The sequence below is a fragment of the Sardina pilchardus genome, chromosome 10 (genome assembly GCF_963854185.1).
Source record: "Sardina pilchardus chromosome 10, fSarPil1.1, whole genome shotgun sequence".
Taxonomy (NCBI): domain Eukaryota; kingdom Metazoa; phylum Chordata; class Actinopteri; order Clupeiformes; family Clupeidae; genus Sardina; species Sardina pilchardus.
In genome coordinates, this window is record NC_085003.1 from 4,783,384 (window position 1) to 4,797,817 (window position 14,434).

A 14,434-nucleotide genomic window follows, 5' to 3' on the forward strand; every position below is an offset into this window, starting at 1 on the left:
TTTTGCTGTCGTGCGAGGAACTGTTCCGATGTTCCGATACCGACCGACATGAGTCTAACAGAACCGAGGGGGAAAAAAAAGCATGACAGGTATGAAGCACACATGGTTTTCCCTGTTGACACCTTACATTTTAGAACTTTATTAGGCTGCCTTCACAAAGACTTTCAAAATGCTTAAAATGCTTCCCTTCCCTTCCCTTCCATAACGCGAGTATTTCAAGTGTGTGAGTGCTGAAAAACTGTGACAAGTGATTGTTGAAACACTGCCTCAAAACTTTACAGCTATTGTTAACTTTTGAACATTTGTTAAAGAGCCTTGTGCTTTTTTCTGCTTGCGTCATGCTCATATATGCGATGGTCAAGTCGCATTGCTCCGCAGAAAGACAACTAAATGAGAGTGCTTGGAGATGAAATAAGCATGACTGTGTGAGCGCTGGCTTCACCAAAAAGACCTTTTCACTCGGAGTCCGACCAAGACGGTGAAGATGACACGGTCAGACTCTGCCGAAGCCCCTAAATGGACAACGAGGGTCGGGGACTAATAGGGAGGCTACACCGGGCACGCAACTGCGTTCCATTCCCGCACGGTCTGCTACAATTACTTTCCACTATGATCAATGGACCGGAGATATGATAGTGGTGCCCATGTTCGGAAAAAAAATTAAAATAAACCAGTCTTCTAAAACCATTTTTTACGTCCGCGAACGGAATGCTTCAGAGACGTGGCCGTTGTGGCCCCCCTGTAAGCCCAGGCGTCATCAGGTGACACACGCCCCAATCACGCTGTTTACACTCAGAAGGGAAAACAGCATGTGTTTATTTCCAAAGACAAGAATGGAAGAATGCCTGCAGAGAGCCAGGTCGTTAATGATGATGGGAGATGGCCTGCGGATGCTACCGGAGGCGAGAGCCGTAACTCCAGCCAGGCAGCTGGACAAAGGAGGTTTGTGAGGTGCCGTGCGGGTTGCGTCGGCCGTAACCGCGACCCGGGCGAGCAGGGAGGATTTACGGTGCTCGGGGCAGACACGTACCCTCCAGGCCGTTGGAAGAGGCCGACACTTCTTGCACAATCCTCTTAGATCTCATGGGGGACCAGTTGCCGTCCTCCTTAAACTGGATCTCATCGCAGTCCACGCAACTGCTCAGAATCTCCATAAATAGCCTGTCCGCAGGACCACACACACACACACACACGCACACACACACACAAAGACACACACGCACACACACAGAGAGAGAAACACAGAAAAGCAGTACTGTTTAGTCATGGCAAACACGCAAATTTGCAGGTAAACATACATAATCCAGCCATCACTTTGACTCGTCATTTGGAATCATCATAGGCAAGTGGTTTTAACTTAGAAACTACAGAGCACTCCTTGGATTTCTCCCATGAAAACATGGTGAGACAGATCAAGATGCAGTCTGTGATTGCAGTTCTACTGACTACGTGTTCAATTCAGCGCTGTTCAGAGCTCCAAAAAAAGCTTGCCCAGTCCTCTGCAAACGAGTGAGGAAAACATGGCGGCTTGGTCTGAACCAATCCCAGCAGATCAGCACAGTGTTCTAGGAACATCGAGACGGGAGTGCAATTTGATGAGCAAATATCAACAACCTTTAACAAGAATGAAAGGGGGAGTCACGGATTGCATCCCTCGACGTAAGAAAGAGAGGGAAGAACAAAAGGCTTAAATCATAGTGCCAGATGAAAGATAAATGAGTGGTAGAGTGGGAAACATGGGAAAGAGAAAGAGAAACAGAGGAAGAGAGTAGGGGAGAGAGAGAGAGAGAGAGAGAGAGAGAGAGAGAAAGAGAGAGCTTACCCATCGATGATGAGGTGGTCGTAGGGGGCCTTCTTGTCACAGACAGGACACACCCATGTGGGCTTCTTCTCGTTCATCTGGAGGTAGAGAGTGGCGTCGAAGCACTGCAGGTGCGAGCAGGTGAGCGCCCGGCACGGAATGGTCAGACGCATCTTCCCCAGCTGGACACACACACACACACACACACACACACACACACACACACACAGGGGGTAAATAAGAACAGCCGCCGATCACAGAGTCTGAATCCCAAAGTGATGCCTGAGGACTACGGACTAAAGACTCACAAACTTAACTGATCTTAGGTGCTAAGTGAGTGTGTGAGGCCACATGAGCTCAGATAGGTATACATGGGATTGATTTGGGACAGCACTTCACGAGATCACATGTACCATGGTGATGTTTAATAGCAAAGACGTTGCTGACACTGTGTTGTGTGTACTTTTGTCATTTCCGGATTTCCCTATATGGTCTCCACAGTAAACGTCACAACTGTGAACTATGGGCTATAGGCTCTGTGCAAAAATGTTTTTAGTACTGCCGTTAGATTTCCGGTGTGTTCGAACCTGCAGCTATTGCTATGGAAATTCGTGTCTACACGGACCCAGTTGAGTGTTGCACCTAGCGAATGAACACGTTGCGATAAAGAAGGATTTGAGTTTTGAATTTTTGGGAAAACAAGATATTCCGTGTCTTAGTGAATATTTAAGGAACAGAATAAAACAGAAGATGCCATTTCAATATAGTTAACGCTCCACCGGAAGTCAAACGGCAGTACTAAGTGACTTTAGTGCACCGAGCCAATTCTCTCTGGTGAAGTCTGTAGACTCAGGGAAAGCGTTCGGTAAGTGGGTACTCTCATGCTCCTTGAAATGTGACACTGGGACAGCCCTAGGATTACTAATTTTGCGAGAACAAAAGTCTGAAGCAAAGTCTGTGAGTCCGGACTTTGGGATTGGGCCAAACACTCATATACAAACCATAACCCACAATCAGAAGGCCCCACACACACACACACACACACACACACACACACACACACACACACACACACACACACACACACACACACACACACACACACACACACACACACACACACACACACACACACACACACACACACACACACACACACACACACACACACACACACACACACACACACACACACACACACACACACACACACACACACACCTTAGAATTATACGGTTCTATCTGACATTTTTGTCAAAATTGAGCTGCTGACATATTCTCATTCTGTGACACCTTAAGAAGGCGAGGTGGGGTGTTTCTTGTAGTTGTATGCATTTCATCTGGACATTATATCTAAAGAGGTTTGTTCCGCTTCTCAGTATAACTCTATGGAATTCTAACACTTTGAAGCCCAATATCTCAGAAGTATTCAGAACATAGAACCTTATAATTTGAAGAGGATGATATCTCGTATTCAGGATGACATATAGCTAAGTGCGGTAGGCAGCACTCACCGGACACAGTAAGGACACTCGCAGACTGGTGGTGGCAATTTCACTGTCCGGGTCAGCTGTCAACTTCTCTTTGACTGAGTGGAGAGGGAGACAACGTCAAACAGAGATCAAACACTCAGTCAAACACACACACACACACACACACACACACACACTTTGAAGAAGTAGGAGTCTATTCTAAGCAGTATGGCCTTTGAGGTGCTTTTTCTGATGTACGGTCAGTCAAACCAAGAACTGCACATAGAATTAGCGCAAGTTAATAACCTTCGATCCAGAAGATGAGAAATAAGCCTCAGGTTTCGCACACTCAGTTATTTGTGTGTGTGTTTATCTCTAAAATCTAAAAAAAATAATATCTAACAGGTTCCTTTCAGTGCAGGAGGAAGTTTGGCTCATTGCGCAGTAGGCGTTTGAAAAGGCTTGTTCTCGCCTCCGCCTCCCTAACGGCCTGGCCGGGATCCTCTTCAGTTTCGGGTTCATGTTGACCTTAACTCTCCCTCTGTCCCCCGCATGCCTGCACAGCGTTGACTCACTCCTTTATTCGGTCTTGGTTTCAAAGGAGGCAGTGAGGCGGCTAAGCCCAACAGCTTCATATCTCTGGGTCTGGGGCTGGAGCAGAATGTGTGCCCTCCCTTAGCTGCTGCTTTTGTTTCAGAAACGCCGCCTTTCAGAAGACGTCTTGATCTGACACGGCCAGCAGAGGCGGCGAGCAAGCCTGACGTCCTCAGAACTAAATATGTTAAGGAATTTGGCACGCGCTTTTGTCCAAAGCGACATACAAATAACAACAATATAATAGTTTTTTATAAATTTAACAGTAAACTATTTAAAAATATATACTACTATAATTGGACACTGTTTAGGGCTATACTATTAATTAGGGGCCTAAGCAAAGACACTGTAGGGTCCCTATTGATTTTGTAAATATCATTAAGGGCATAACTAATTTATCTATTTATCCCATTTATTGTTCTTCGTAGCATTGCGTATGGAGGCTGCAAAGTTAATATTCTCACACTTGTACTGTTTTATTGAAGATAATTCTTATACTTTTATCGCTGAGTTTGGAGAGTTTTGTTTGTTTTAGCTTATCTTCTGCTTTTGTGTCCGCAGAGCATCCTTTAAGGTGTAGTTGGCCTCGTTTGCTACAGTAAAGCAACTTCAGAGTGTCTGTGGAGACATGGTGTTTGCAATGCCTTCACCATTTCAGAACTTTCTGGTCTTGTTTCTTTTGTGGTGCTGAAATGATGACCATTACTATATCGGTAGATATATTGCTTCTTAGGAATGTTTTTTTGTTAGGCTCTTTTCAACCTGTTAAACTCATCGCACTGTGCCAACCTATGCATTATTGAATTGTATTTGTTAAAAAAAGGACAGGGCTGCCCATATGTTCCATACGGCAGCGAGGACAATTTGGGCAAAATGGACAAAAAAAACTAAAATAGGGAGGTTGGGTTGGGGGACTTGGCTTATCTTGGGCTGTCTATACTGTAGACAAATGTTTCACATGTAGAATGCTATCTATCAAGTACAGCTTTTTATTGGTTTGAATGATTGCCTATGTCTGTGTTTTTCTTGTACTGTATGTTCGGTGTATGCATGTTCTGCCTTGAACTGGAATGGCACCAAGACAAATTCAATAATAATACAAAATGACGACCGAACAATCTTCTGGCTTACAGGTTGATGGTACTTATGAAACTGCTCCCTTATGTCCTTCAGCACTCTCTCTCTCTCTGAGTACGTACACACTGCCTCTTCTACATTAACAGTCAGAACAGTCCGTCAGTTCTATAGTCAGTCAGTTCTACAGATACAGTATATGACATCTATAGAACTCTCAAGGACCACACATGACAAGTGAATAAAGAGGGGTTGGGTTCACTCACTGAGTGCTCTGGAGTGGTCTGGGTTTCGGATGCCTTTGGAGCGCAGTCTCTGGAGCAAAACTGAAGATGACTGCTGTCGCACGAGATACACCGCCATGGAGTAACTCTGGAATGCACCCAAATAGACACACACACACATAAGGGTAAAGGTACTTCTGGAAATGGTAGCAAAGCACTGCAACATTGCGTATGCTATGGCTCTATTCAGGTCATGTGCGCACATGTAAAAGACATGTGCAAGGAAACACCCAAATGAAAAAGCGCTATTTCTAAACAGGGACACTCCAGAGTGGAAATTCGATACTTCTGGATTTTTTTTTTAAGCACTAAAGAGTAACCCAAAGCTCTTCCCTCTCCCCTTCAACCACATGTGCATTGTCCGGTCCACGGCATGAGTAGGCGGCGCTACTCCATACGTACCCGTCCGATCTCTGACGTCCACGACACGATGATGGTGTTGGGGACTGTGGTGGAGAGGCGCACCAGCGAGGTGATGTTGATCGGCCGGCTCGGCCGCTTTGGTTCCACACCGTTTTTGGTGGGGGGAAGGTAGCCCTGGGGGGGAGGGGTAAAACACACAGTCATTCCATACTTCAGAACAAGCACGAGTGTATAACTAGTCTGTGTGTGCGTGTGTGTGTGTGTGTATCATATATACACATAACTCACTCCAGCATATTTCTCAATTGCATGGTCTCAATAGCAATGGCACTGACCCACTCTGGCCAGCAGGGGGCAGCTCTTGACTAATAAGATTCTCAATAACTAAACACACTCAGGTCAAAACAAAAGCTGCCGAGGTTCTGACCGAACTGATACGACCCAACCTATTAGCGCGGAGGTCAGCGTGTTTATCTACACGTGTTTTACTAATTAAGGCCACAAACTCAATAAGATTGAGATGACCTGTGGGTGAGTTACTGGAGTTTGACAGGAAGGAACATACCGGAAGGTTGCATGGCTTGCCGTTCACTTTGACGCAGAGGTTGGGAGGGAAGTGATCTTCCTGAGGGCAACTCGTCTCTGACAGACAAAACCTGCAGCGCGAAGTGAGAGGTATGGGGACAGGGAAGGAGGAAGAGAGAGAGAGAGAGAGAGTGAGAGAGAGAAAGAGAGAAAGAGAGCGAGAGAGAGAGAACGTCAGAGAAAGCTTCACAAGTGAAGAACTGAGGCTTTGAAAACTCTATGTGTTTTTATTTCTGATACTTTCTGAAAGCTCATTTTGACCTGTCTGATCTGCCATGAGCACATCACATGCAGTAACCGACAGGAAGACCTTCATCTAGTGCCACTTGAACACAACCCACAACATGTCTTCACATTGAGCCTTTCTGTATGGTCTCATATATTCAGCTATTCATACATTCATCTATGGAAGGGATCTGAATGCTGCCCACATGGCAGAACAACTCTGAAGGCTACACAGTAGTAGCTACAAAGACATGTAAGGAGTATTAAGGGCTTTGCGTAAGCTAGCCTGGCTCACCTTTTTCTGAGTGTGTGAGCGTATGTGTGTGTGTGTGTGAATACTGGTGATGAACAGTGTGTGAAGTGTGAAGGTCTGTCAAACTTGCAGAGGATCGATTCAACTTGTCATGGAGAGGATCTTACCTTAACTGAACCTGAACTGAGAAGTCACACTTGGTCCCCGAGATGTCCCTATGGGGAAGGAGCCCAAGAGAGAGAGAGAGGAAGAGAGAGAAGAGAGAAAGCGAGAGAGGTAGAGAAAAGAGTCAGGTTTCACTCTTGCAAGCGCTGTCACACATTAATGAGGCATGTTTTTAAAGCCACTGTCGAGTCTGCTGGAGAAACTGGGCAGCTTTTCTCCCCTCCAGAGCAGCGTCCTCTCCTTCAGTCCCACACAGTGCAGGAGGAGGAGAAGGCTGCTGGAGGAGGCCTGAGATCATCCCCTCCATCAGTGCAGGAGCACAGCTAGCTCTGCTGCTAAGCCTCCGCAAGGCGTTTATGAGGGGTGGGGGAGGGGGCTTACATACCCATGACGTTACGGAAAGGTCAGGTGATACATTAACACCAGGGGTGGGGGTTGCAGGGAGAAGGGGGGCAGTCAGTGTACCCTTACACACACACACACACAAACACACAGATGCACGCATACACAAAGGTGCAAACACAGGGGCAAACATACACACACACACACACACAGACAGACACTATGCATGCATACAGACATGCAGACACACACATATGCATGCATATACAGACATACAGACACTCACACACACAAACACACACATGCATATACAGATATGCAGACATGTGCGCGCACACACACACACACACACACACACACACACACACACACACACATACACACACACACACACACACACACACAAACAGAGTGTGTGTGTTGTACTCACATTGAGCTGCTGATCTGTTGGACTTGCTGTGGAGTCAAAGCGAAGGCGAAACACGTCTCCTGAAAACGCTGGTTACTGTCTGTGGCTACACATGCAGCAGAGAGGAAGAATAAGAAAGAAAGAAAGAAAGAAAGAAAGAAAGAAAGACAGACAGACAGACAGACAGAGAGTAAGTCAGTCTTTGAAAACAGCTTGATTTCAATTTAGTTATCCTAAAAAATCAAGTCCAACATCTGTAATCAGAGACAGAAAACCTGCAAGAACTGGCTACAATCAAATAATGTTTATGTGGGGAAAATGCACAAGTAGTCTTCTTTGTGTGACCTGCAGCCCAGTCCACAGTGGGTCATTGCCTTGATGTGTTTTAAGGCAGTAGGGTAATGGTTAGCCATGTTTAGTGCCTTTTGTTTGCGTGTGCGCATGCTGTCTTGTAGCTGTGGGGTAAAGTGGAAAGCGGCGAGAGACTCTTATTCCTGAATGCCAGACAGGCACACATCCCATAGAAGATGGATGGTGTTCACACTCTCTCTGGCGGGTGGCCTTGCTCTTCCTATTTCTCTGCATCGCTCTGTTTGGTGTCTCTCTATCCCAACCGGTCTCTCTCCTTCCCTCTCCTCTCTCCCTTCCTCCTCCCCCCACTCCTCTCTCTTCCTCAACCCGACCTGTCTCTCTCTCTGCCCCCCTCTCTTTCCAACCCGACCTGTCTCTCTCCCTCTGCTCCCCCCCCTCCTCTCTCTCCAACCCAACCTGTCTCTCTCTCTCTCTCTCCAACCCAACCCCCCCCTCTCTCTCTCTCTCTCTTTTTTTCCCAACCTGTCTCTCTCTCCTTCTCTTCCTCAGTCTCTCTCTCTCTCTACCCCACTCCTCTCTCTCTCTCTCTCCCTCAATAATCGTCTGCTCTAAAAATAGCTCCTGGGCGGTTGCACAATCCAATCCTGCTTAAGCCTGGCCCAGCCCAGTGGCAGCCTGTGGGAGATAAGAGTAGACGGGGGAGCACAGCAGCACACAGCAGCAGCAGCAGCAGCAGCAGCCCAGCCCAGGCCCTGCCGTCTGGGGAGCCTCCCGCCTTTGAGCGCCTGGACCCCACCTGGGCCGCGTCTGGACCCCACCTGGGCCGCGTCTGGACCCGAGGGGGCCGCCGGAGAGCCTGGGTCAGCGGGGTTATTGGCTGACTTTACGAATGACATTATGGATGCGAGGAGGTCAAAGCCAGTGGTTTGATATGGTAGCCAAAGTCAATTAAGTCAAGTCTGATAGTGATTCCATCTATCTTTTATCTCCCTGTCTAGCCATCCATGCCACCCTGAGATAAAAACCTGGAGCAAAAGGGCTGTTTGATGTATAATTGAATGCCTCATGTCTGATGTCTCTGTACAGGAGTACACACACACACACACACACACACACACGGCTTGTCTCGTCTACTCTTCAGTCTCACACATCCTTTGGCTTCCGCTGGGCTTCATAATGTCTAGGCTTAAGTTCCATGAAGGACAGGCTAATCCACACCTAAAGTGACCGATAGGTCACCGCAGTTCTACTGATAGCTATCTAAAGCAGGGCTGAACCAAAACGTCACACTATGCTGAAGGAAAGGCCAAACTACATGTGTCAGCACATACTAAGCTAAAGGACTAAGGGTGTGTGTGCGTGTGCGTGTGCGTGTGTATGTGTGTGTGTGTGTGTGTGCGTGTGTGTGTGTGTGTGGCAATACCAAGGTAATAAAAACAGGATGTTAAGCAACTCCTCCATGACAAAACTCATAAAGAAACGCATACATGACACCACGGGCAGTAGAAAGTGAAAATGCACTGAAATGAACTTCCTTGTCTTTTTCTTTCCTTTTTTTCCAGAAGGTTCTGAGAAGCCCTTAAGCTAATTAAAGCTCAGAAGAGGCTGCAGACACAGAGGAGGTGATGAGGAGCGGAGAAGGGAAATTAACACTGCCACTCCAGACACACTACTCCTCCACAAGAACAGAGGGGGAGAGAGAGAGAGAAAGGGAAAGAGAGAGAAAGATGAACAACACAAGGAAGAACGAGTGAGAGGTGATATTAACACTGCCACTCCAGACACACTGCTCCTCCACAAGAACAGAGGGGGAGAGAGGAAGAGAGAGAGAGAGATAGGTGACATTAACAGTGCCACTTGTCCTCAAGAAGAGAAAAGGAGGGAGAGGGAAGGAGAGAGAGAGAGAGAGAGAGAGAGAGAGAGAGAGAGAGAGAGAGAGGGAGGGAGGGAAAAATAAGAGAAGTGAGAGAAACGAGCAAGAATGAGAGAACTGAAATCAAGAGTGCCACTCCAGACACTCCCCCTTCCTAGTAAAGACAGATGGGCAGAGAGAGCAACAGAGCGAGAGAAAGAGAGAAAGAGAGAGAGAGAGAGAGAGAGGAACAAGGAAGAACAAGTGAGAGAGGTGATACTCACAGTGCCACTCCAGACACTCATCCTCCCTAGTTAAGACAGAAGGGGAGAGAGCAAGAAAGAGAGAGAGAGAGAGAAAGAGAAAGAAAGATAAAGAGAGAAAGATATGATGAAGATGAAAAGGAATAAGGAATGAAGAGAGTAGTGAGGGAGCTGAAATGAACAGTGCCACTCTAGACACTCGTCCTCCCTAGTACATACAGAAAGGGAGGGAGCATGAAGGAGAGAGAGAGAGATGAAGAAGGGATGAAGAGAGTTGTGAGAGAGGTGAAATGAACAGCATCAGTCCGGACACACTCCTCCTCCAGAACAGAGGGGGAGGGAGAAAGACAAGGTGGGAGTGAGTGCGGAGTGAGGGATAGAGAGGGTGAGAAAGGAAAAGAGAGGAGGTAAATTAACAGTGCCACACCCAACGTACACGCACTCCTCCTCAAGAAAAGAAGAGGGACAGAGAGAGAGAACAAGGGGAGAGGAAAATAAACAGTCCTAAGATGCTTTCCTCCTCTCTAAAAAGAAAGGGAGTGAGGAAAAGAGGGAAGGAAATGAGAACGAGAGAAAAAAAAGAGAGAAAAAAACCAAACGAGTACAAGATGAACTCTGCTACTCTGAAAAACCTCTCACTCCGGCACAGAGAAAGAGCAAGAGAGGGAGAGGAAGGAGGGGGAGAACACAAGAAAGAGAAGAGAATGATGTCAAAAAGAGTCAGAAAAGAGAGAGAGAAGGGGGGGGGGGGGTAGAAAATGCGGGGGAGATCGACGGGACATTCTATAGAAGCTAGCCAGAAACCTGACGTCAGATGCTTATTATTGGAAACTTGTGTGTGTATTTGTGTGTAGTTGTGTGTGTGTGTGTGTGTAGTTGTTAAAGATACTGGTCTCACCGTACCGTGTGTAGGCTCAAAACACACAGGCCTCCTTACCGGTGGCATCAAATTACACACAAACTTCAGCCCTCTCCGTCTGTCTCTACGGACTTTTACTGTGTTGACTGGCTGATGCTCGTTACTGTACTGACCTAATCAAACCTCTTTCAATCAAATGAACTCACAACAGGGGTGGCTGATCAGGCTTGTCCCTTTTGCTGCCAAAACTGAACACAAGTGAGCCACAGGTTCTGCAACTCACAGAAACCATTTCCTAACGGAGAGCTAGTACCTCACTGCTCTTCATTGAGTTGGCACCTATTACGCCTGTTGAGTTTACACTTCACTCCAAACTATGCCAGTGATGGGTGTGGCGAGCTCCGTCTTCGTCCCCAGCACTTTTAACATGACACATTTAAGCTGAAATGATACGATAGGACAGGGCCATGTACAGTATGTAGACTATGCTATGTCCACTGGGAAACGTCCTGTCATAAATGTGGTCTTCTTGGCATACAAACCAGATAAGAGCTGTTCCGATAATCACGGACAAGATGTACTTCGTGGCCATTCAGAAAAGTGTGAGATTAACATGTAACGCATGTGAGCTCTGCCAATGACTGCCATGCAGACACACGTTCATTACCACTTGACACTTTAAAGCAACGCTAAAGCACTTTTCCTCTGTCGCACGAACGCTATTTGTTTATCCAGCAAATAACAATGTCCACAGACAAGGTAGAGTATGTTGCATTGCGACATTGAAGCAAGTCAAATTTGTAGTTTCTTATGGCTTATTCAATCGCACTACAGGACTACCCAATCTGGTAAACTAGTGCCGATATAGCCGTTAGAGGGCCACAAAGTGAATGCAGAAGTGCCCTGTTCACCCCCATTCACCCTGTTACAAGTTGATGAACCACTGAAATGATTTTGTAAACATTATTTTAAGGTACAAAAAAACTCTTTAGCGTTGCTTTAATACTAAAACTAAATCATGGCGTGGCACGAGGGTCCTGGTCTGGGCTCCACACTCACCCAGGCTGGTGGGCTTGATGAGCTCGTCCAGCAGGTCGTAGAAGGGCAGCCTCTGCATCTTGACGTCGGGGTGAAGCGGGTGCATGGCGGGGGGCAGGTGGGGCAGGCCGCCCAGCTCGTGCTTGGTGCCCAGCAGGGAGACGGGCAGCAGGGGCGAGGGGGCGCCGTGCCCGTCGAAGCCCAGCTGCGCCAGGCCGGGCGGCAGGGAGCCGGGCGCGGCCGCCGGGCTGGACGCCGCCGTGGCGCCGGGGGAGGCGAGGTGGACGGCGGGCAGCGCCAGGTCCACGGGCGACACCAGCTTGGAGGGGAAGCGGCGGCGGTACAGCTCCTTGATCTTGAGCTGGATGGCGGGGCTCACGCCGGCCTTCAGCAGGTGCAGCGCCTTGGTCAGCAGCTCGTGCTTGCGGCCGTGCTTGTTCCGCCCCGCGTATCCCAGAAGCACCTGCAGCTCCGAGACGCGCAAGCTCATCACCATTTGCTGTTTGAGATTTGGAGAGAGCAAAGGAAGACAGTAGGGATTTAGATGCAGTATGCTAAATGTAAGCGTAAATGTTATATTAATAATACATCAATATTGTTTTCCCCTGGCATTTCTGTTTTAAAAGTTGTTATTATACCATATAAGTGCATCAGGAGAACAGCCATCAGTATGTGACACACACACACACACACACACACAAAATCAAGATCAAACATGACAAGGCAAACATCTCAAGATCATGTGTACACTACAAACACAGCCTGTGCACACACAGACACACCCCCACACACATAGAATAGGCTCATTACAGACTCATTACCCTCCTACAGAATCTTTTTGCGCAAAGTGTTCCAGAAGGATGACGCACAATCAGAATCATTTACCCCACTCACTTATTCCATAAACAAAGAGTCAGAGAGAGAGAGAGAGAGAGAGAGAAAGAGTCACACAGAGAGCAAGTGAGACAGAGAGAAGATACACACTAACTATATTCAACTATACTGTAAATTTTTTCTTATTATTAGTATCATCATTACAGTATATTACAATCAATTATTTATTACTCAAACTACTCTGTCAAATTGTGAGCCTACCGTATGTTCAATGCATTGCCTTGGCGATGTACTGAACAACTATGCCATTCAGGCTTGTTTGAATTTGAATGAGAAGAAAAAGAGAGGGAAATCGCTGTAGAGAAAGCTCGAGCGAGATAAGCCCGTCGTCTGCTAGAGTTCACCCGCAGGCTGTGCGCTTCTGCAGACGTTGAGTCACACAAACACACACACACACACAAACACACACACACACACACACGGTAGCGGAACGCGACCGAAAGAGACAAACCGAAACGAGACAACAGAATAGTGCAGGGCCAGGCGCGCTGGTGACAGCGGCCGTGGCTAAGTACAGCCCTTGGGGGATGGGGGGGGTTGTGGTCGTCTTGGTGATGACGGGTTAGTCAGATCGGCCAGCGCCAACCAAACGTCTTCATTTCGCACAAGGCTGTACTTAACGGGTGATATATGTGCGAACCACTGACATGGGAGCATGAGAGACAGAGGGCTCTGGGGTTTGTCAGCTTGTGCTCATACACACAAACGCAAACAAAAACACTCGGGGCACTACAGACCACAGCTTGACAGAGTTTGGTTGGAGCAGTTCTGCATTATCTTCACAGCTACGTCTCCATAATGACAGAATTCTGTGGGCTTGCCAAGAAACACTTAATCTTAACAGAGACAGTTGGAAACTTTTCCCCCTTCGGGATAACATCTCTTAGACATAATGAATAATCAAAAGATATTAAACAGATTGTTGAGTACTAGAAAGCTACCTGTCAGAAGCTTAACAATCAGTTGAGGAAATTCATGAAGGAAAGCAATCCATCATACAGCAATGTCTGGGTGAGTGACAAAGAAAGGTTCATGAACCAAGCACATGTCTGGTGTTGCAGTATCCAACACCAGACAAACATAACCGCTGTGCTTTCCCCTTCCAGTAAAAAACAGGATCCTGCCTGAGCAAAAGGCCATATTATTAAATCTGTCCAAGTCCAATCCAACCAGAGGCTAGCAGTGGTGGACAAGACAATCTGGAGAATGCTATCTCACAGACTCAGGCAATAGCCCAGGCCAATTCTGGTCCCTCTGAGCTAATATGTCAAGACAGCCTCAACACCTTGAGAATATTGCGAGATAACAGAATCTGCTCAACCAAGCATCGAGACCAGACTGGAGAGGCACAAGTTTTAGGGTTTTACCTGCCTGCGCTGAGCTAACTAATGAATTAGTTAATTAGTGATCACAATCAGTTGAGAATAGGGAGAATGGACTGCCCTTCACCTGAGAGAGGTGGAGAAGGACATGTGTGCAGAGGAGAGGTAGGTGGAGAGAAAGGTGGAGAGAGACATATAGAGGGAGGTGTGGTGCCGAGGATACAGAAGAAGGTGGAGAGAGGTGGGGAGAGATGTTGGGAGGGAGGTGGAGAGGGAGATGTAAGGGGGGGGATTGCAGAGTGTAGCACAGGTGGCGTTAAGAACTCC

The 14,434-nt window shown here is 47.3% G+C and overlaps 1 protein-coding gene across 1 annotated transcript in view; it reads right to left on the reverse strand.

Moving 5' to 3' along the window:
• Positions 1–14,434, reverse strand: part of pias1b (protein inhibitor of activated STAT, 1b) — a 30,313-nt gene that overhangs the window by 7,230 nt on the left and 8,649 nt on the right. Inside the window, exons 2-11 of the mRNA XM_062547128.1 lie at positions 11,913–12,390; positions 7,589–7,673; positions 6,819–6,866; positions 6,154–6,244; positions 5,628–5,762; positions 5,208–5,313; positions 3,316–3,389; positions 1,823–1,983; positions 1,031–1,161; positions 1–54 (exon numbers count right to left, since the gene is read on the reverse strand). The exon at positions 1–54 is cut by the window's left edge and continues 118 nt beyond it. Coding sequence (XP_062403112.1) covers positions 1–54; positions 1,031–1,161; positions 1,823–1,983; positions 3,316–3,389; positions 5,208–5,313; positions 5,628–5,762; positions 6,154–6,244; positions 6,819–6,866; positions 7,589–7,673; positions 11,913–12,387 — 1,360 coding nt within the window. The 5' untranslated portion in view covers positions 12,388–12,390. The remainder of the gene's footprint in view (positions 55–1,030; positions 1,162–1,822; positions 1,984–3,315; positions 3,390–5,207; positions 5,314–5,627; positions 5,763–6,153; positions 6,245–6,818; positions 6,867–7,588; positions 7,674–11,912; positions 12,391–14,434) is intronic.